This window comes from Microtus pennsylvanicus, chromosome 1 (genome assembly GCF_037038515.1).
Source record: "Microtus pennsylvanicus isolate mMicPen1 chromosome 1, mMicPen1.hap1, whole genome shotgun sequence".
Lineage (NCBI taxonomy): Eukaryota > Metazoa > Chordata > Mammalia > Rodentia > Cricetidae > Microtus > Microtus pennsylvanicus.
In genome coordinates, this window is record NC_134579.1 from 144,522,363 (window position 1) to 144,544,755 (window position 22,393).

At 43.5% G+C, this 22,393-nt stretch overlaps 1 protein-coding gene across 1 annotated transcript in view; it reads left to right on the top strand.

Annotated features, from left to right (window-relative positions):
- The first annotated feature begins 7,063 nt into the window (after positions 1-7,063).
- Sae1 (SUMO1 activating enzyme subunit 1) overlaps positions 7,064-22,393 on the top strand; it is a 58,720-nt gene continuing 43,390 nt past the window's right edge. Inside the window, exons 1-2 of the mRNA XM_075990953.1 lie at positions 7,064-7,252; positions 16,950-17,061. Coding sequence (XP_075847068.1) covers positions 7,152-7,252; positions 16,950-17,061 — 213 coding nt within the window. The 5' untranslated portion in view covers positions 7,064-7,151. The remainder of the gene's footprint in view (positions 7,253-16,949; positions 17,062-22,393) is intronic.

Consider the following 22,393-nt stretch of genomic DNA (forward strand, 5'->3'; position numbering starts at 1 on the left):
GGGCTACACAGAGAAACCCTGTCTTAGAAAGAAAGAAAGAAAGAAAGAAACCCTGTCTTGAAAAACAATAAAAAAATAAAAATTAAAAAAAAAGACAGAAATGTTTTGTCATCTGGGACAGTAATTGGTGGACATAATAACTGCGCTAAATGTCACTATGAATTATCCACTTGAAAATGACTCGCTAGCCTGCCAGTAGTGGACACCTTTATTCCCTGCAGTCGGGAGGCAGAGGCAGCCAGATCTCTGAGTTGGAGGCCAAACTCCAGGACTAAACAGGGCTACACAGAGAAACTCTGTCAGAAAAAGAAAAAGAACGAAAGAAAGGCTTGTAAGGAGCTAGGGCAAGGTTAAAAATACCTGCGTCTAGCTAAGCGGTGGTGGCACACGCCTTTAATCCCAGCACTCGGGAGGCAGAGGCAGGCTGATCTCCGTGAGTTTGAGGCCAGCCTGGTCTACAAGAGCTAGTTCCAGGACAGGCTCCAAAAGCCACAGAGAAACCCTGTCTCGAAAAACCAATTTTATATATATATACCTGCGTTTTATTCCAGTTCATGTAAACCCATGACCTCCTCTAGCCTCCAAAGACATACACATGTGTTGCACAGACACACATTTATGAAAAACACCCATTCACTTAAAATAAAAACAAACCAAAGGGGCTCTTGACTCCTAAGCCATCTCCATTCCTGGGTACACTTGTTACCATTTCTGCCTTTGTTCTTTCCCTTGCTACTCACACAGCAGGCAAGGCACCCACACTGTGGTTCTCTTCTGTGAGCCCCGTTGCCTCTCTCCCTTTCCTTACCCTTTGGCTCTGCAATTAGGTCTTGATTTTGGAAGAACTGCAGCAGCAATGGTGGTTGCTGCAGCTTGCCAAGACCCTTGAGGGTTGCTGGCTGTCCCAGAACTTTCCTGATCCTCGTGAATATACAGGAAATGAGAAGAGGGCTAGGAATGGCTGTCTCTTTCCATTCCAGCAACGACCTGAGCACCACTCTTGGGCCCACTGACGTCACCTACAGGTAGTGCTCACTCTTTGGACCCTGAGTGTTACACCTTCAGAGAAGGTTGGCAGGCACGCATGATACTCTGACAGATTGGTAGTGGGGTGCATCATGGCAGGGAAGGCATGGCAACAGGAATATGAGGCCCCATGGGCACTCTGAAAGCCTTTACAATATTTCTCTATCTACTTATTTATTTATTTTCAAGACAGGGTGCCTCTGTGTAACAGTTCTAGCTGTTCTGGAACTAGCTCTTGTATACCAGACTACCCACAAACTCACAGGGATCCACCAGCCTCTACCTCCCGAGTGCTGGGATTAAAGGAGTGTGCCACCATCAGCTGGCTTTTGTTTTGTTTTGACATGGTATCTCACTTAGTCTAACATCTTGGCCTGGAAATAAAAACAATCCTCCTGCCTCACCAACTGGAGGACTAGGATTACAGATATGAGAAACCATGCCATGCTGCACACAAGTTTATATAATTAATTTTTTTCTGCAGTCCTGTTAATGGAACAAGTGTAGTACCTAGAACTCTGCCACTGACTTAAATCCCTAATCTTTTACTTATTTATTTAATTTTTAGTTTATTTTTTCATAATGTTTATTAAAAATATTTATTTATTATGTATACAAATATTCTGTCTGTGTGTATGCCCGCATGCCAGAAGAAGGCACCAGACCTCATTACAGATGGTTATGAGCCACCATGTGGTTTCTGGGAATTGAACTCAGGACCTTTGGAAGAGCAGTCAATGCTCTTAACTTCTGAGCCATCTCTCCAGCCCTTTTATAATTTTTTTTAATAATTTAATTAACTTTATTTTGCATTCATTGGTATGAAGGTGTCAGATCCCATGGAACTGGAGTTATAGACAGTTAAGTCAAAATATATATTACTTTGGTTTTACTTTTACAGGAAATAAGAGGCTGTGGGTTATTCTGGGTTAAGAAAAATAAGGTTTGATCAAGGAAGACCCCCTGAAAAATCTCCAGTGGGAACAGATGGCCCAGATGATCCAAGATTATTTGGGTCTGGGTGGTTGGGAAACAAAATTGCAGTCTCCGATTACATAATGTTTGGCAAGAATTTTCAAATAAAGCTTGAGAAAGCTTAAATTAAAAAAAGGGGGGGGGATTCTAGACAGACAAAAGAACAGAGTTAAGCATGGCTTCTTGGTAGCAGCAGCATCTTGGGTGGGCTCTATTTACTGGCGGCAAACAGAGGCACAGCTCCTTTAAGAGAGGCGTCTTAAATTAGCATTAGCAGCCCAAACCTAGCAGCTCTTTTAAGAGGCCCTGTCACCAAACACTTAAATGATGTTTACGAGCAGATGGCAGCATGCTTCTTGGTAGTAGCATGGACCTAGAAATTCCATAGAGTTTCAGTAAAAAACATGGCTCACACCAGTACCTCTGCCATGAAGCCAGATTCTCAGGAAGTCAAGGTGTAGGGCAGATAGAGCCACCAAAGCCACAGCTTTAATTCTAGCCATATTGCTTAAAAAATTAAAGACTCATGTGGTCAGAAAAAGAGAGATATACAGCTGGGCGGTGGTGGCGCACGCCTTTAATCCCAGCACTCGGGAGGCAGAGACAGGCGGATCTCTGTGAGTTCGAGGCCAGCCTGGTCTACAGAGCTAGTTCCAGGACAGGAACCAAAAGCTACAGAGAAACCCTGTCTCGAAAAATAAAAAAAAAGAAAAGAAAAAAAGAGAGATATACAGTAAAGACAGATTCAGGCTGGGTGGTGGTGGCACACACCCTTAATCCCAGCACTCAGGAGTCAGAGGCAGGTGGATCTCTGTGAGTTCGAGGCCAGCCTGGTCTACAGAATGAGTTCCAGGACACTTAGTGCTACCCAGAGAAACTGTCTTGGAAAACCAAAAGGAAAAGAAAAAAAGATGAGGTATAATGTGTTTATCTGTAATTGTAGCATCAGAGAAGCTGAGGCAGCAAGAGGATTGCTGGGGGCTTTGAGGTCAATCAGTGTTTTTTTTTTTTTTAAATTTTCTATGGTTTATTTAACTTTATTTTATGTGCATTGGTGTAAGGATGTCAGATCGCTGGAACTGGATTTTCAGACAGTTGTGGACTGCCATGTGGGTGCTGGGAATTGAACCCGGGTCCTCAGGAAGAGCAGTTAGTGCTCTTAACCGCTGAGCCATCTCTCCAGCCACCAATCAGTGTTTTATTAAACCATTATGTGTGACAAATCTTCACAGCACTTTCCCTTTTTCTTTTCTTTTCTTTATTTTTATTTTTATTTTTTTACAGATTTATTTATTATGTATACAGTGTTCTCCTGCATGCATGCCTGCAGGAAGAGGGCAACAGATCTCATTTAAGATGGGTGTGAGCCATCATGTAGATGCTGAAAATTGAACTCAGGACCTCTGGAGTAGCAGTTAGGCTCTTAACTTCAGAGCCATCTCTCCTGCCCCCCTTTTTTCTTTTCTAAACAAGAACTCTGAATCTAATCTTCTTTGTTTAGCTTTTCCCCTGACTCTTATCAATAACAACTTGTAACCAACATTCTAAACAAAGGCAAGGATCCATAATTCATTTTTGGGTAATGTGGGCATAGTTTTCTAGGCTACTTCCTACTGATTGAGGAAGCAGGAAGTATATGTAGGAGATATATAAACTAGGAGAATTATGGGAGAAAGAAAGGCTGTCTGCAGTCACTACCCAGATGCAGAGGAAGCAAGATGAAAATGCTGCACTGAGAAAACATACCAAGCCATGTAGCTAAACATAGATAAGACTTATGGGGGGGCTGGAGAGATGGCTCAGTGGTTAAGAGCCTTGCCTGCTCTTCCAAAGGTCCTGAGTTCAATTCCCAGCAACCACATGGTGGCTCACAACCATCTGGAATGAGGTCTGGTGCCCTCTTCTGGCCTACAGACAGAATATTGTATACATAATAAATAAATATTTAAAAAAAAGACTTATGGGTTAATTTAAAATGTAAGAGCTAGATAGAAATATGCCTGAGCCATTGGCCAAACAGTTTATAATTGTTATAAGCCTCTGTGTGTTTCTTTGGGACTGAATGGCTGTAGGACTGGGCAGGACAGAAACCTGTCTACAAAGTTTCTGATAAAGAGGTAAAAAGTCTGATTGCAGGGGCTGGAGAGATGGCTCAGCAGTTCAGTGCAGTGATTGCTTTTCCAAAGGACCTGGGTTCAATTCTCAGCAGCCACTTAGCAGCTCACAACTGTCTGTAACTCCAGTTCCAGAGAACCCGATACCCTCCTACAGACATACAGGCAGGCAAAACACCAGTGCACACAAAAATAAATAAGTTAGCAGGGCGATGGTGGCGCACGCCTTTAATCCCAGAACTCGGGAGGCAGAGGCAGGCGGATCTCTGTGAGTTCGAGACCAGCCTGGTCTATAGAGCTAGTTCCAGGACAGGCTCCAAAGCCACAGAGAAACCCTGTCTCGAAAAAGAAAAAAAAAAGTTAAAAAATTATTGCTGGGCAGTGGTAGCACACACTTTCAATCCCTTGCTGGAATATGCTAAATTAGCATCTCTATAAGACTTCCTCCAAATTATTAAAAAATAAGCAGAAATAGAAGGCAGAGGAAGGTGAAACTCTGTGAGTTCAAGGATAGCCTGATCTATAGATCAAATTCCAGAACAGTCAGGGCTACACAGAGAAACCCTGTCTTGCAAATCAAAAAACAAAAATTATCGTATTATTCTATGTGTATGCGTGTTCAGTCTGCAGGTATGTTTGCAAACCATGTGAGTCCCTGGTGCCCAGAGAGGCCAGAAGAGGGAGGCTGGATCCCTTGGAATGGGAGTTACAGGGCCATTGGGAGCTACCATGTGGGTTCTGGGAATCAAACAGTGTTCTTTTTTTTCCTTTTTTTAAATTGATATTTATTGAGCTCTACATTTTTCTCTGCTCTCCTCCCTGCCTCTCCCCCCCCCAAGGCCCCCATGCTCCCAATTTACTCAGGAGATCTTGTCTTTTTCTACTTTCTACTTCCCATGTAGATTATATCTATGTTAAGTCTCTCTTAGTGTCCTCATTGTTGTCTAAGTTCTCTGGGATTGTGATTTGTAGGCTGGCTTTCTTTATTTTATGTTTAAAAACCACCTATGAGTGAGTACATGTGATAATGGTCTTTCTGTGTTTGGGTTACCTCACTCAAAATAATGTTTTCTAGTTCTATCCATTTTTCTGCAAAATTCAAGCTGTCATTATTTTTTTCTGCTGTGTAGTACTCCATTGTGTAAATGTGCCACATTTTTCTTATTTATTTTTCGATTTAGCGGCATTTAGGTTGTTTCTAGGTTCTGGCTATGACAAACAAAGCTGCTGTGAACATAGTTGAGCACATGTCCTTGTGGCACGATTGAGCATCCTTTGGACGTATACCTAAAAGTGATATTACTGGGTTTTGAGGAAGGTTGTTTCCTAATTTTCTGAGAAATCGCCATACTGACATCCAAAGCAGCTGTATCAGCTTGCATTCCCACCAGCAATGCAGAAGTATTCCCTTTTCCCCACAACCTTTCCAGCATAAGTTGTCATCAGTGTTTTTGATCTTGGCCATTCTTTCAGGTGTAAGATGGAATCTTAGAGTTGTTTTGATTTGATATGCACCACCACCGAGCAGCCTGTTATATTTCTTAAACACTCAAAGAAAAGAATCAGGATTGGAATGAAGCAATATTAGTCTTGGCTGTCCCGGAACTAGCTCTGTAGTCCAGGTTGGCCTCAACCTCACAAGAGATTTGTCTGCCTCTGCCTCCCGAGTGCTGGGATTAAATGCGCCAGCACAGCCAGACATTTCTGTGCTGTTATTACAGGGACTGCCTTTCAGAACCACCAGGGGAAGGGTTTGTAAAATTCCCAGTATCTCAGCTCCATGTCAGACCAATTAATGGTGTCTCTGAAGGTGAATTGGTAGGGCATGTGTTGCTAAGATCCCTAGGTGATGCTAAGAATGCTATTGAGAGAATTCCCACCGTAGTGAGTGGTGAGCAGGCATCTGGGCGGAGGTAATTTCTTAATCTTTAAACCCTGGGGTCTAAACTACTGAATAACTGCTCTCCCCGTCTTTAAGGTACAGAGCCTTAATTTGGCAACTTTTCCGATTAACAGTTTAAAAATAACAGCCTAAAAAACTGTTGTTTAAGCTGTTAAAATTAATAGTCTAAAAGCAACCTTCACCAGCACCCCCCCCCCCGGGGGATATATGCAAAGGAAACCAAGGCAGTATCTCAAAGACTTATTGGTACTCTCATTTCCATGGTAGCTGTTTTCCTTCTTTGCTCCTCATTGTAACAGACTACTTAGTAAACGAGCGCCACCACCAACCCCCCAGCCTTGAACTTTTGAATCCTTTCCATTCTTTTTTTTTTTTTTTTTTTTTTTTTTTTGGATTTTCGAGACAGGGTTTCTCTGTAGTTTTTGGTGCCTGTCCTGGAACTAGCTCTTGTAGACCAGGCTGGCCTCGAACTCCCAGACATCCGCCTGCCTCTGCCTCCCGAGTGCTGGGATTAAAGGCGTGTGCCACCAACCGCCCGGCGAATCCTTTCCATTCTTTTGTTCAAAAGCTGTGATCACAGGCACCGGTCGAATATGTTCAATTTGAGTACTGCATTTTATGTAAGGGTTTGAGGATCTACAGAATTCATTATCGGGAGAGGGTAGAGACTCCCTTCCATTCCCACCCACCTACACACTACCTGCAGTAGGAATATGTCTGTTTTTATTTAGTTTTTTCCGACAATAGGTGGTGAACTCTAAGAGAGCAGGCCGTTATTTTAAAATATTCACTTTATTTTATTTTTTCATACCATCGATCCTGAAATCCCCGCGAGAACTCGATAAACGCAAGAACAGCTTCATAAATGACCACGTGGACATGCCCACGGAGCCAAAATGCCCGCCACTTTTTTCTTTTCTTTTTTCCTCTCCGGGATTGAGCGGCGTCTCGCCCACGTGACCCGCGGCAGCTAGCGGGCCTTGGCGTCTCGGGAACCCACGTGGTCCCTCGGAACGCACGAAGGCGGCCACTGCGCAGGCGCGGCTTTCTGCGCGGGCGCAGACGCTGCTCCGGCGCACGGCTCTGCTGGCGGTTGGCAAGAGTGGGAGCGGGTGAGGTAAAAGCCGGCGGCTATGGTGGAGAAGGAAGAGGCCAGCGGCGGCGGCATCAGCGAGGAGGAGGCGGCGCAGTATGACCGACAGATCCGCCTGTGGGGGCTGGAGGCCCAGAAGCGGTGAGGGGCGCGGCGGGCCCGGGCGGGCGTGTGGGCCCTGAGGGAGCGGGTGGGGCTTGTTTGTAGAGCCGCGGCGGGCTTGACGCACCTGTGTTCCCTAGTGACTTGGAAAGGACGAATGGAGGATGTTTCTGGAAAGTATGGGAGGTGGAGACGTTCCCCAGGTGGTAGGTAGTGCGAGTGACCTCGGAGGAGGTGGAGAAGATGGAGGATTCGAACTCTAGGCTCCCCCGGTGTGATGGGGGTGATAGTTGTGTCTCGGGAGGTTTTTTAGATCGTAAGGGGGCGGAGTGAGCTCATCAACTTCATTTGGTGGGAACCTGTGTTGGAAGCCCTAGGTACCTGGCAAACCCCACAGGCTCTTCTGGAGAGGGTTTGGGTGCAAGTCCTGAAAAAGGGACATCTGCAGAGGCTCAGAGTGGCTGGATTTATTGAGCACATTGCCAAGGGTTCTGTTCTCTGCCCCTCCCTCCTCCGCCCCAAAGACAGAGTTTCTCGGTGTAGCTCTGGCTGTCTGTCCTAGAACTCGAAATCTGCCTGCCTCTGCCTCCCGAGTGAGCTGGGATTAGTGTGCCACCACGGACGACTTTTTCTTTTTCAGGTTGTTGTTATTATTATTATTGCTGAGCATGGTTTTGCATGTCGTTAATTCTGGCCCTCTTGAGACTGAGGCTGACGGTTCTCTGTGAGTTCAAGGAAAGCCTGGTCTATATAGCTTCAGGACAGCCAGGGCTACACAGTGACATCATGTCTCAAAAGCAGTTATTGTTTTTATAGCCCAGACTGACTTTAACTTGCAGAGAGCTCCTGCATGCACCACCACACTTTGGTTTTCTAAGCATTTTGGGGGGAGAAGTTTTAAATTTTCTGTGTTTATGTGTATGTGTTTTGTGGTGTGGCTGTCAGTGCCAAAGGACAACTTTGTGCAGTCAGTTCTATTTCACCTTTATGTGGATTCTGTGTGAGGCTGAAGAGGTATATCATCTATCTGTTAAGAGAGCTGGCTATTCTTGCAGTAGACCAGATTTGGTTCCTCACAACCACGTGTAATTCCAGTTTCAGGGAATCTGACATCCTCTTCTGGTCTCTGTGGATACTGCACACATGTATTGCACATAATTCAGATGTTTGCACACATACATATAACATCTCTGAAAAAAAGAGGAATAAATCTCTGAGATTGAAGTAAATGAGATAGCATATGAGCAGCTCCTACACTCAGAAGACATCAGTGAGTTTTATACATTATTAGACAACTCTAACCAGCAACAAAAGAGGGGAAAGTATTAAGAGTTTTGAACCAAGCTGGACGGTGGGGGCACGTGCTTTTAATTCCAGCACTTGGGAGCCAGAGACAGGAGGATCACTGTCAGTTCGAGGCCAGCCTGGTCTACAAAGTGAGTTCCAGGACAGGCTCCAACGCTACAGGGAAACCTTGTCTTGCAAAACAAAAACAAAAAAAAGTATTGAAGCTTGGCGGTGGTGGCACTGGCCTTTAATCCCAGCACTTGGGAGGCAGAGGCAGGCCAGCATGGTCTACAAAGCCACAGAGAAACCTTGTCTTGAGGGGTAGGAAGAATATTGAACCAATGATATCCCCAAGAGTTAAGAACAGTTACAGAGAGTTTTAGTGTTAGGGATAGAATCATATTCTAGGCTTGTATGTTTCACCTGGGGTACCAACACTTTAGCCTCCCAGTGTAACCAGCAAATTGTTAATTTTTCCTTTTGAGATAGGGTTTCGTTCTAGACTAGGCTGCTATCAAACTTGGAACAGTCCTCCTGCCCATTGCTAGGAGTGCTGGTTCATCAGTGTATTGAACATTCTTATAAACCCTGTGCCTCTGAGGTTGGAGGACCAGGAGTTCAAGGTCAGCCTGGGCTATGCGAGACTTTCTCAAAAACAAAGCAAGTAATTTCTCTTTTGCTAAGCATTTTCCTTCTGAGGATTTTATTATGAAACAGAACTTTATGTTCTTTTGCTGAAATTCGATGTGTCTTGTATTTGGGCAAGTCACTTAGCTTGGTGTTTCAGACTTCCTCATGGGTTGACCTACGTGACAACCCACTCATTAGCTGGGAGAGTGGTAGAGTGCTTGCTTACTGTATACAAAGCCCAGGCTCCCTGCATAAAAAGGCACTGCATCAAAAAGGACTCAGTAGCTTATCTCCATAATCTCAACCCCATTTCTCCTTCCTTTAAAAAAAAAAAAAAGGAAAAGAAAAGAAAAACACCCCACAAGGATTAGAAGGTCATTTTGGGCTTCTAGGAAAGAAGCATTTTGTCTGCTACCTAATGAATGGGTTATTTGTTTAAACTTGGAGGGGGGTAAATGGGATCCTTTAATGCCAGGGTCCTTTGTTGGAAGCATCTTTAGTTCCTGAGAAGGGAACCTGGATTTAGTCTTAGCAGGTTAGCAGGGGAAGGAATGTAGAATGAACTGAAATGAGAGGATCCACAGTACTGGGTCCAGTAAGGAGCTTGCAGAGAGATCATTCAAAGCTTTGAACAGTTTAAGATGTAGTAGTTCACATTGTAAGATTTGTCTGGACTGATCAGTGGTAGAGAAGCGGCCTAGTATATGAATCCTTGAGTTATACCACCATGTAGGGCAGATAAAATATGTCTTTGAAATGGGGACAGGAAGTTGTAAGGGACAAATGGAGGCAGAGAGGCCAAATGTATTTCAACATGATCTCCTGCAACTCATCTTGGCCTTATACTCTGTCTGATCACCTTAAACTTTTGATCCTCTTTGCCTCTACTGCTTTTGTCTCTGAAGTACTTGGATTCCATTGTGTGTCACACCCTAATTATGCTGTCCTAGGCATGGAGTCCAGTGTTTGTGCATGCTAGGCAAGTACTCTGCCAACTGAACTTTAGCCACAGCTCCTTTGTTTTTGTGCTTTTAAGAAACAGGGCCGTGTCATGGCGCATGCCTTTAATCCCAGTACTATGGAGGCAGAGGCAGATGTAGCTCCCTGAGTTCGAGGACAGCTTCATTTACAGAGTGAGTTCCAGGATAGCCAGGGCTACATAGAAAAACTGTCTCGAAAAACCAAAAAAGAAAAGAAAGAGGATTTTGGGCTGTTGAGATAACTCAGTTAAGAACACTTAACTACTCTCTCAGGAGTCTGGAATTTGGTTCCTGGTACCCATATGGCAGCCTCCAACTTCCTACAGCTCTGCTTTCAGGGAATCTAGCCTTTGTGGTTCCTGTACACATGTGGCACATAAAAAATGCTCGCCATGCAAACAAATAACATGCTGGGTTAGAGTAATTACCTTTCTGCCTCAGCTTCCTACTTAGCTGGAGCTACGTGTGCTTTCTTACTCCTGGGTCCAGTTGAAATTTTTTTTAATATTTATTTATTTAGTATACAATATTCTGTCTGTGTGTATGTATACCTGCAGGCCAGAAGAGGGCACTAGACCCCATTACAGATGGTTGTGAGCCACCATGTGGTTGCTGGGAATTGAACTCAGGACCTTTGGAAGAGCAGGCAATGCTCTTAACCTCTGAGCCATCTCTCCAGCCCCGGTCCAGTTGAATTTTGTGGGTGAGAACTGATGATTGCATAGATTAGGGTCTAGTTTGCGCACATGGAAGAAGGTGGATAAACCACATTGTTTTGTATGTTGTGCATGTTTTTTTCAACTCAAAATAATTGTGCCTCAAACCAAACTTCATTGACTACAGCATTTCTTTTGTGAAAGGGAATTGCTACTTCAGAGAACATGAATAATAGCTACTTCATTAAGTGCCAGATAGTGTTTCAGCCCTTATCATATGATCGAGCCATAAGTAAGTTTTAGTCTCTGGGGCTCTGTCAAGTGTGGTTAAGATTAAAAATGTGGCCGGGCGGTAGTGGTACACACCTTTAATCCCAGCACTTGGGAGGCAGAGGCAGGCCGATCTCTGTGAGTTCAAGGCCAGCCTGGTCTACAAGAGCTAGTTCTAGGACAGGCTCCAAAAGCTGCAGAGAAACCATGTTTCAGAAAAACAAAATAAAACAAAAAGATTAAAAATATGGTACTCAGCCGGGCGGTGGTGACGCACGCCTTTAATCCCAGCACTCGGGAGGCAGAGGCAGGCGGATCTCTGTGAGTTCGAGACCAGCCTGGTCTACAAGAGCTAGTTCCAGGACAGGCTCCAAAACCACAGAGAAACCCTGTCTCGAAAAAACAACAACAAAAAAAAACAAAAATATGATACTCATTTTTGGTTGTTGCTGTGAGCAATTCCAGACCACTCATTGTAAAGAACTATGTTGTAATGGTTGTGGGGTGGGGAACAGGAGAGGCCCTATAAGTTACCTGAGACTGGGCAGAACCCTTTTCTTTCTTTTTTTTTTTAAATATTTATTTATTTATTATGTATACAATATTCTGTCTGTGTGTATGTCTGCAGGCCAGAAGAGGGCACCAGACCTCATTACAGATGGTTGTGAGCCACCATGTGGTTGCCGGGAATTGAACTCAGGACCTTTGGAAGAGCAGGCAATGCTCTTAACCGCTGAGCCATCTCTCCAGCCCCAGAACCCTTTTCTTTTTGTAAATTTGTACACACAGCAGTCCTCTTTTCAGTTCTCTGTGTGTGTTTTGAGGCAGGGTCTCAACTGCAACCCAAACTGGTCTGGAACTTCCTTTGGTGTGCTGGGATTACATGTGTGAGCTACCTCTCCCAGCTAGCTTCATTCTGTACTTTTGATCCTCCTGCCTCATCCCTCTGAGCAGCTGGGATGACAAACTTGCTCCATAAGGCCTGTTAGAAACCTTAATATTGCTGTTTTGCAAGGAAAGTTCTGGAAAGGTCATTCTTCCTTGAGTGTGCTATGGTAGGAAAGACCCCTGGAACTGGCAGGATGGTTTGGCAGGTAAAGGCATTTGCTGCAAAGCCTGACATCATGGCTTCAGTCTCAGGGACCCACTTAGTGGAAGAACAGAATGGACTCTTGAGTTTCCTCTGACCTCCCCATATGGCCATGGCATGCATTCACACAAAATAATTTAATAAAAATTTGAAAAGAAAGGCCTGTATGTTAATACTTTTCTCATTGCTGTGATTTACTTTGAGAATACAGTCCATTGTGGCAAGAAAGCCAGGCCACAGTGTTGTGTGTCAGACAGCTGGTCACATTGCAGTTGGTCAGGAAAGAGAGATGAACAACCCATGCTCTGCTCCCTGCCCCCTTTTTAAACTTTATTATTTTGTTTGCTCGTTTAGGAAGTAGCTCTGTAGACCAGGCTGGTCTTGAACTCGTAGAGGTATACCTGCTGCTGCCTCCTGAGTGCTGGGAGTTTTACTTATTGAATGTTTGTGGGGGTTACCTATCTTGGCATGTGTGTCAGAAGACAGCTTTGTGAACTTGATTCTCTACTAACTTTCGTGGCTTCTGATAATGGAATGCATGTCCTCAGGCTTCCATCCTCAGGCAGCAAGCACTTTTTCTTGTGGACTCTCTCTTTTTTCCTGAATGTGGATCCACTCCATTGATGGTGTCACAGTCAGGGTAGGTCTGCCCTCTTCTATTGAACCTTTTTGTTTTTTGAGACAGGGTTTCTTTGTGTAGCTTTGACTGTCCTGGAACTAACTATGTAGACCAGGCTAGCCTCAACTCACAGAGATCTACCTGCCTCTGCCTCCTGAGTGCTTGGATTAAAGGTGTGTGACACCATTTTTGTCCAGACCATTGAACCTTTCTATAAATACTTTCATAGAACATACCCAGACCTGTGTGTACATGGTGACATGGTGATTCTAAGTCTAACAAGTTGACAGTGAATATTCATCACCATGGGCCCTGGGGAAATGGCCTTAGGGTGAGAGCTTGAGTGGGCCAGGGAGGAAGAGGTGGTGTGGAGATGGAAAGCTGAGGGCATGCTTAGTGGTAAGTAGTCTGATACTAATAGGAGATAAAGCTAGTAAAGTAGTGTAGATAAGTTCGGAACTATGTGTGAGCTGTAGATTTTATCAAATGGGAATGGAACTCAGTTGCTTGCCTTCCTCATACACATGAAGCCCTGCGTTTGATCCACACATACTGGGCAAGAAGGTGCACATCTATCAGTACACTGGAGATAGAGGCAGGAGGCTCAAAATTCAAGGCTATACTCTGCTACAGAGTTTTAGAGCAACCTGGGATGTATGAGACCAAGTCTCAATTCTTTTTGAGAGTGGGTGCTGAAATTCCAGATTCAAGTGTTTGGCTAGACAGTCTTTGATAATGAAGGAGGTTGGGGCTGAAGAGTTAGGTGAGTCTGTGCAGCGTTTGTTGCATGCCAGGTATTGCACAAGAATGTAGATGATGATTTTGTTTGTGGTCTTGACAAACTTGAAACTCTGATGACCATATGATGTCACATTTGCAGTACGAGCCTTTTATAAAGCTAAAAACAAAAACAAAGCTGGTTATGGGGGGAGCCCCTAAGCCTTATAATCCCAAGCACTTGGATCAGAAACTCAAGGTGCTTGAGGTCAGCCTGAGCTTTTTTTTTTTGTTTGTTTGTTTTTTTGAGACAGGTAAGTTCCTTGCTGTGCTGGAACTTACTCCGTAGATCATGCCTGCGCCTCAAACTCGTGCTTGTTTGGAAACCATGGGGGAAGGAGAGAGCCAACCAACTTCTAAAAGTTTCCTGTGATCTCATTCATGTACACATCACACAAATTTTATTTTTTTATTTACATTTATTTATTTTGGTGATTTGGAGACAGGGACTCACTGTGTAGCTCTGGAACTCACTCTATAGATAAGGCTGTCCTCGAACTCACAGAGATGGCCTGCCTCTGCCTTCTGAGTGCTGAGATTGAAGGTACCCGGCTAAACTTCTTCTTCTTCTTTTTTTTTTTTTTTTTTTTTGTTTTTTGAGACAGGGTTTCTATGTGGTTTTGGAGCCTGTCCTGGAACTAGCTCTTGTAGACCAGGCTGGCCTCGAACTCCCAGAGATCCACCTGCCTCTGCCTCCCGAGTGCTGGGATTAAAGGCGTGCGCCACCACCCCCACCCCCCGCCACTTTTTCTTTTGTTTTTTAATCTTTTTTTAATTGATTTTATTGAGCTGTACAGTTTTCTCTGCTCCCCTCCCTAAATGATAACTTTTTAAAGTTTCTTTTTAAGAATATTCATTTCTATTACATAGCCATAAAGTTGGTTTTCATATAAACTAGAGTGATAGGCATCATCATGCCTTGTTGATTATTTTTTTGTTAGAAAGGGTTTCAAAGCTTAGGCTGACCTCAAACACCTTGAGTTTCTGATCCAAGTGCTTGGGATTATAGGGCTTAGGGGCTCCCCCCATAACCAGCTTTGTTTTTGTTTTTAGTTTTATAATTTTATAGTGCTATAACCTAGGCTGGCTTCAAACTCCCAATCCTTCTGCCTTAGGCTCTTGAGTGCTGGGATTAGGGACGCACTCCAGCACCCTAATGGCCCCTGTGCTTATTAAAGGCTCCTAAATGTAATTCTGTGTAAGCACTCATGATCATTGGAGTAATTTTGAAGACCCCTTGGTGTTCTCCAGGTGCTGGTACTTGGATAGAGCTGGCCTGCTGTTTGGCAGACCCAGGATAACAGCAGCACTAGGATTGCTAGAAGCTTTTGAGTTACCAGCCCCCAGTGTGGCTGTGATGGACTGCACTGCCTGGCTCTTAGGGCTTCAGAAGCAAGGTCTGAATCGCTTCTCAGGCTTTATAAATTCTGACTTTAGATGTGGATCAAGACTTTCAGGATGCTGTGAAACAATCCTGCCTCTCACAACTGGGTTACTTTTTTGTCTTACTTTTGTTTTTTTGTCTCATTTCTTTCTCTTGACAGAGATCAAAGCAATTCCCCTACCCATTGTTTTTGTTGTGCTCAGGCTGGCCTGAAACTGTGGATCCATGCATGACTCAGAACTCACCTCCTTATCCACCTCCCCAGTGCTGGGATTACAAGTGTGCGCCTGTAATCTCATTCTTTTTTTTTTTTTTTTTTTTTTTGGGTTTTCGAGACAGGGTTTTTCTGTGGTTTTGGAGCCTGTCCTGGAACTAGCTCTGTAGACCAGACTGGTCTCGAACTCACAGAGATCCGCCTGCCTCTGCCTCCCGAGTGCTGGGATTAAAGGCGTGCGCCACCATCGCCCAGTTTGTAATCTCATTCTTAAACACACTTTAATGCTACCACCTGTTTTGCATGTGTACTCCAGATTAAATAATGTTCTCTTGATGAGTTGGAGTCATACCTCATTGATAAAGCACTTGCAAGAGCCCCTGAGTTCAGTCCCTAGTTCCATAGTACATATACTTGCCCTTTTTTGGTTATCATACTATCTGAGTAGATATGCACACATAACCACCCTGTCTTCTGTTAACTGTGACATCATCTCACCATTTGGCTTAGACTTGAGTCCAGAATTCTTTTAATGCCTACAAGCCCTCATGCCTTGCCCCTCATTCTCTTACCAGGCATATGTCCCGTCCCTTGTGTGCTGCTTTGCAGCCTCTGTGTTCTTGCTGTAACTGAGAAATGATAAAACAGGCGTCTGTTTCCTGAGCTTGTGTGTTTACAGGTTTAGTTTTCTATTGTTGGAATGCTTTCTTTTCAACTGTCTCTATGTTGATTGGTTGTTTATTTCCTTTTGATTAAAAAACATCAGGGGGGCTGGAGAGATGGCTCAGTGGTTAAGAGCATTGTCTGCTCTTCCAAAGGTCCTGAGTTCAATTCCCAGCAACCACATGGTGGCTAACAACCATCTGTAATGAGGTCTGATGCCCTCTTCTGGCCTGCAGGCATACACACAGACAGAATATTGCGTACATAATAAATAAATAAACAAGCAAATAAATAAATAATTTTTAAAAATAAGGTTTTTTTTTGTTTTTAGTCGTCGTTGAGACAAAGTCTCTGTAATCAAGTCTTAGACTTGAACTTTTGGAGATCCCTCCTTTCTCAGCTGGAGGTTTTTTTTTTTTTTAAATATTTATTTATTTATTATGTATACAATATTCTGTGTGTGTGCCTGAAGGCCAGAAGAGGGCACCAGACCTCTTTACAGATGGTTGTGAGCCACCATGTGGTTGCTGGGAATTGAACTCAGGACCTTTGGAAGAGCAGGCAATGCTCTTAACCACTGAGCCATCTCTCCAGCCCCTCAGCTGGAGGTTTTCATCATTATCACTGTACTGTTTAAATTTTTCTTTCATTGCTGTTGATTTGTTTTTCAGAACAGGATTTCTCTGTGTAGCCTTGGCTGTCCTGGAACTCTGTAGACTAGGCTGGCCTTGAACTCACAGAGAACCGCCTACCCTTACGCCTTGAGTGCTGAGATTAAAGGTTTATGCCTTTGATGTCTTTTTATTTTATTTTTTTGTGGTTCTGGCGAATTCATGCAGGACCTTATATGTGGAAGGCAAAATTCTACCACCTGAGCTGTATCTCCAACCTCATAAGACTCTTCAGGTCTTTTGCTTGAAGAGCTACCTTATTATTCATTGCTGTTTGCACATTGTAGAGAGGGTACATGCCATGGTAGGTGTTCTGTACAGGATAGTTTGGGACCTATTTTCTAGATCTGAAGGTTCAGTGGTGCTTCAGTGAATATAGTGAAAAAAATATATATATTTATTAAATATATATATATTTAATTTTTTTAGTCATCCTGTAATTGAACAAGTCCCACTAGTTGGGGTCATCAAGTTAACATAGCAGGTGTCTTACAGGCTTCGAGCTTCCCGGGTGTTGATTGTCGGCATGAAAGGACTTGGGGCTGAAATTGCCAAGAATCTTATCCTGGCGGGAGTGAAAGGACTGACCATGCTGGATCACGAACAGGTATGTATCCCTCTGCTCGCCCTGTCTCCCCCCTCAAGATGCAGTGCTGTGAGTTTGGCAGTACAAACCCAGGTTCAGTGATACGGTAGTTGGGAGACTTAGGCCTTGAGGCTTATTTATACCCTTCATTTCTAAGCTGGGGTGGTTCAGGAATGGGTACATTTAAAAGATGTCTCAGTTCGGTGTGATGTCATATGCCTATAATCCCAACACTCAGGAGATTGAGTCAGGGTTGCAAGTTCAAGCCTAGATTTTGCTACATAAGTGAGACTCTTAAAAAGTCAAAATAGAGAAACCCTGTCTCGAAAAGACAAAAAAAAAGTCAAAATAATCTTGATGTAGATAGTTCACTGACATTACTTTGAAAAATACTGAATCAGAGAGAGGGTATATCTCTATCTATCTATCTATCTATCTATCTATCTAGACTGCTTACACAGAGGAGAACGTGAGCATCCAATATTAACTGAGAAGCATATGGAGGTACTACAGCAGCGCCTGGTTCCAGTGTAGCTTTCTCCAGACTGTCTTTCGTTCAGGGTGAACGTGTTTTTGTACACATCTCCAAGCTTCAGTGGCATGTGTGTTCTTTAACAATTTTTTGTTTATTTGCTTGCTTCTCTGTGTTTTGAGGCAGGAACTCACTAGTTTAGACTGTCTTGGAACTGCAGCATAGCCTGAAAGCTACATGAGACCTAGTCTCAAAGATCTAGAACTTTCTACTGCAATATGAAGAGGAACTTGGGCTTCACTTACTTATTGTCACAGTCACAAGATTTGTTTGTTTGTTTTAAGACAGGTTCTCTCTGTAGACCAACCTCCCTCTGCCTCCTCAGTGCTGGGACTAAAGGCATGCTTCACTATATATAGCTGGCAACTGTAACTCCTTTTAAGACTAGCTCTCTACTCTGTAGGTACTGGCTTGGAACTTTATATTAGACCAAGTTGACCTCAAACTCACAGTGATCAATCAGCCAGCCTCTGCCTCCATAGTGCCGAGATTAAAGGAATGCACCATTGCTCCTGGCATTTTTATTGTTACTGTGATAGAATTTCAGTTACCTAAAACTGTCTTCAAACCTCAGCTGAAGGTCACCTTGAACTTCTGATCTTGCCTCCACTTTTCCAGTGCTATCATTACAGACATGAGCCACTGTACTCTATTTATGAAACACTTGAGGTCAAATGCAGGACTTCATGCTCTCTAGGCAAATACAATGTCATCTAGGCTATTATCCATACCTAAAAATTGGTTTTTAAGTTAAACCTAAGGGGAGAGTAGCATTGCAGTACATGCCTGTAAATCCCAGCATTGAAGAAGCAGAGGCAGGAGGATTGCTGCAGATTTGAGGTCATCTTGGGCTACATATCAAAACTCTCAGACAACAAGCATTTAAAAATGAAAGAAAACCTAAGGAAATTTTTGTGAGCAAGCCGTCAGGACAGAGGACTTGTGTACAAGGACTTGTCTACAGAGGACTACAGTGCCCTCTAGAGGCAGGAGCACACAGAGGAGAATTAGTACACCTGCCACCAAGACACTTTGTAATTGGTAGCTCTTGGTATCAAGAATGCAAATGGGATTTCACAAGCCATCCTATACCAGCATGTGTGTGGTGTGGTTCTGATGTTATGTCAGAAGAGTGCTAAGGCATAGGCTGATTTTCTTCCCTTACTCACTTGGAGGGCCTCAGTGCCTTCTCCTTTCTTGAAGTAGTGGTCCTCAACCCCAGCTACACTGGAGAGAACCTGGGCAGTGGTAATCTAAAAGCTTCTCAGGGTTAAGTTAGGTATGGTGGTTTCTAATGGACTTTCTGTAGTCTAGTGCTGGTCAGCTTAACTAGCTCAACCCCCAACAGATAAATTTAACAGTCCATAAATATACCAAGCTTTTCCTCCTGCAATTTCCCTAAGAACACTACTGATAGGCAGTGATGCAAAATAGTTCAGAAGACTGTGGAGCCTTGTAGACTTGACTATAGGGTCAATGAGTTGTTTTATGGAATTTTGCATTGTGAAGTGAATGGCCCTGAGCTAGACTTTAATACACAGCTCTGTATTTCAGAGAACCTTGTTGAGAGAATGTCTCATCAAGGGAAGAGAGGAGCCGCGACCCAAGAGCTGAGGGAAGTAGAACATTGTGTGATAGGTGTTATCTGTGGATTGATAAGCATCTATATCACAGGTTTCTATACGCGTAGGTAACAACAATCAGTGGTTGAACCAAGATTTGATTTGGGGATTTGGATCTAACCTGAATTGCCCTTAATCACAGATTCCAGCCTTGCAGTAGGGAATGATCCCTGAAGAACAGGATGTGGTAACTTAAAAAACATGCCCCTGTAGAGGGTTGGTTTGAAAAGTTCATTCATTTTCTTGATACTAAGGAAGAATTTGGTCTTAAGATAGTTGGTAGGTAATTGGGGTGGTGGTAATAGGGGGAGATAACATACTAGCTCTAGTGAGGTGGTAAATTGATTTGCTAAATTAGGTATTTTGTGTGTGAAATACTTTGAGAGATATCGGGGTCTGTTGCTAACCCGGACCATAAATTATTTCTCTCGACCAGACCCAAACATTTCTCTCTGGACCAGCGTGGAGATGTGGAAATAAAGACACAACTCACATGGCTTTATCGGGAGGGAGATTCTCAGTGATCCCTCATGAAGTCCTGAGTTCACATCCTGAAGAATTCCTTTCGTTTATCTCCAAACAGCCTTATATACCAAAACTTAACCAAGAGGAAAATACCAAAACTTAACCAAGAGAAAAAACATTCTGTTTTCTAGGTAACCAGGTGAATGGCTTTCAGTCCATGTCCACAACTACCTGTCTGCTGTGTATGCTAGCTGTCACTTAGGTTTGAATTAGCGTTTCTATCAGGCCTCCTCCAAATTACAAAGAAGGAGCAAAACCACATCCTGACCTTTTGTTAGGTTAGTAACAGCCTGTCTGGAACCCTTCTCAGGTGTGGCCTATGGCTTGATAGCTTGGCTGCCATACCATATAGAAATATGGGCCTACAGAGAGATATGGAATCTGTTTACTAGTAGTCTGGCCTTTGAGGTGCTTGTTTCCATTCCAGCACCCGACAGGGAGGTCAGACTAAGGGTCCTGTGTGTGCTAGGGAAGAAGCATTTTTTGTTTTGTTTCGTTTTTCCAGACAGTTCTGTGTAGCTTTGGAGCCTGTCCTGGAACTCACTTTGTAGACCAGGCTAGCCTCAATCTCAAAAGATCCACCTGTCCCTGCCTCCCAAGTGCTGGGATTATAGGTGTTCGTCTGGCTGGGAACAATTTGCTATTGAGCACTAGTAACCAGTCGTTTTTTTAGCAATTTAAAAAATCTGAACAAATATAAGGAAGGCAGAGGCAGGCGAGTTCAAGACCATCCTGGTCTACAGAGTGAGTTTCAGGACAGCTAGGACTGTTATACAGGGAAACCCTGCCTCAAAAAACAAACAAATGGAAAAAATCAGAACAAATTTAAATAGAGGAGACATTAGACTTTGGAGAGAGTTTCTCTTCTAAGCACAAGGGGGTGCTGTTTAATCATCAATGGCCAGTTTTAAACCTGTTATCGGTTTTTTAAACATAACAGGTTTAAAACTCAGAAGGAAGAACTGGAGTTGGTGTTAGAGTTTCTGTCGCTGTGATAAACACTTGACTAAGAGCAGCTTGGGAAGAAAACATTTTATTTCAGCTCGCAACTCTGAGGTCACTTTCACATTCAGTGACCGAGGGAAGTCATGTCAGAAGCTTGAGGCGGGAACTGAGACAGGCCTTAGGGAACACTGCTTGCTGGCTTACTCAGCTTGCTTGTTTAGAGCATCTAGGACCACCTACCCAGGGGCCACCACTCACAGTGAGCTACGCGATGAGGGCCTTTTCTTACTTTAAATTTCCTCTTCCCTAATAATTCTAGCTTGTGTCATGTTGACCAAAAAAACAAACAGAAACCTCAAAATCTAATACCACTATTTAACTATAACTTTTCTAGCCTAATTTGACCCCATCCCAACTTTGTTTTTTTGATTTTTTTTTTTTTTCAAGACAGGGTTTCTCTGTAATAGTCAACCATTCCTGTCCTGGAACTTGCTTTGTAGACCAGGCTGGCCTCAAACTCAGAGATCTGCCTGCCTCTGCCTCCCAAGTGCTGGGATTAAAGGCATGTGCTTGGTTTAACATTCCAGCTTTTTAATAAAAGTCCTACCGTAGTTAAAATTTCAAACATTTTAAAAGTTCAGATTCTTGGGCTGAAGAGATGGCTCAGAGGTTAAGAGCATTGGCTGCTTTTCCAGAGGTCTTGAGTTCAATTCCCAGCAACCATATGGTGGCTCACAACCATCTGTAATTTGATCTGGTTCCCTCCTCTGGCATGCAGACAGAACACTGTATAAATAATAAATAAATAAATTTAAAAAAAAGAAACGAAAACAAACAAAAAAGTTCAGATTCTTTACACTTCCAAAATACCTTTCAAGGTTTCTCTAAAATACCTAAAGTTGATCAACTGTGTGCTCGGACAAAAAAAGAAAGAAAGAGACTAAATGCTTCCTACTGTAGTTAGTCACAACAAAACCAAAATCCAACAGTGTAAAACTTTGCTTCTTTGACTCAGGCTCTTGTGGGCTTCAAAGATCTTTTTTTTTGTTTTTTTGTTTTTTTTGTTTTTTTGAGACAGGGTTTCTCTGTGGTTTGGAGCCTGTCCTGGAACTAGCTCTTGTAGACCGGGCTGGTCTCGAACTCACAGAGATCCGCCTGCCTCTGCCTCCCGAGTGCTGGGATTAAAGGCGTGCGCCACCACCGCCCAGCGGGCTTCAAAGATCTTGAGAGGTGCTCCATGCCACAGCTGCTGCTGTCCTTGGTCCTGACATCTCTGTGGCAGCAGGACTGCACATTCACAAGCCCCCTCTTGGACTTTCCAACACAGGCCCCCCCCCCCCCCCGACTTCCCTCAGGCACTCTGACCCTGCTGTACCTCAGTTGCTCTCCACAACTCCTTCATGTCTTCAAAAGCAGTATCTCTGGAGGACTCTTATACATTGTTGAGTTTGGCTGCCAGCACAGTGTTTCCTTTTGGTCGCCTCCAGACTACAGCTACTGTTGTGCTCACCCTGAACAAACATTTCCTAGAAGTTTTTGCCTCAGTGATATTGGCTGATTTCTGTTTCTGTTTTTTTGTTTGTTTTGTCCTTTTTGTGTGTGTGTGTGTGTGTGTGTGTGTGTGTGTGTGTGTGTGTGTGGTGTTTTGAAGATAGGGCTTCGCTGTAGTTTTTTTTTTTTAATTCTTTTTTATTTTATGATTTATTTATTTACTTTTATGGTTTTTTGA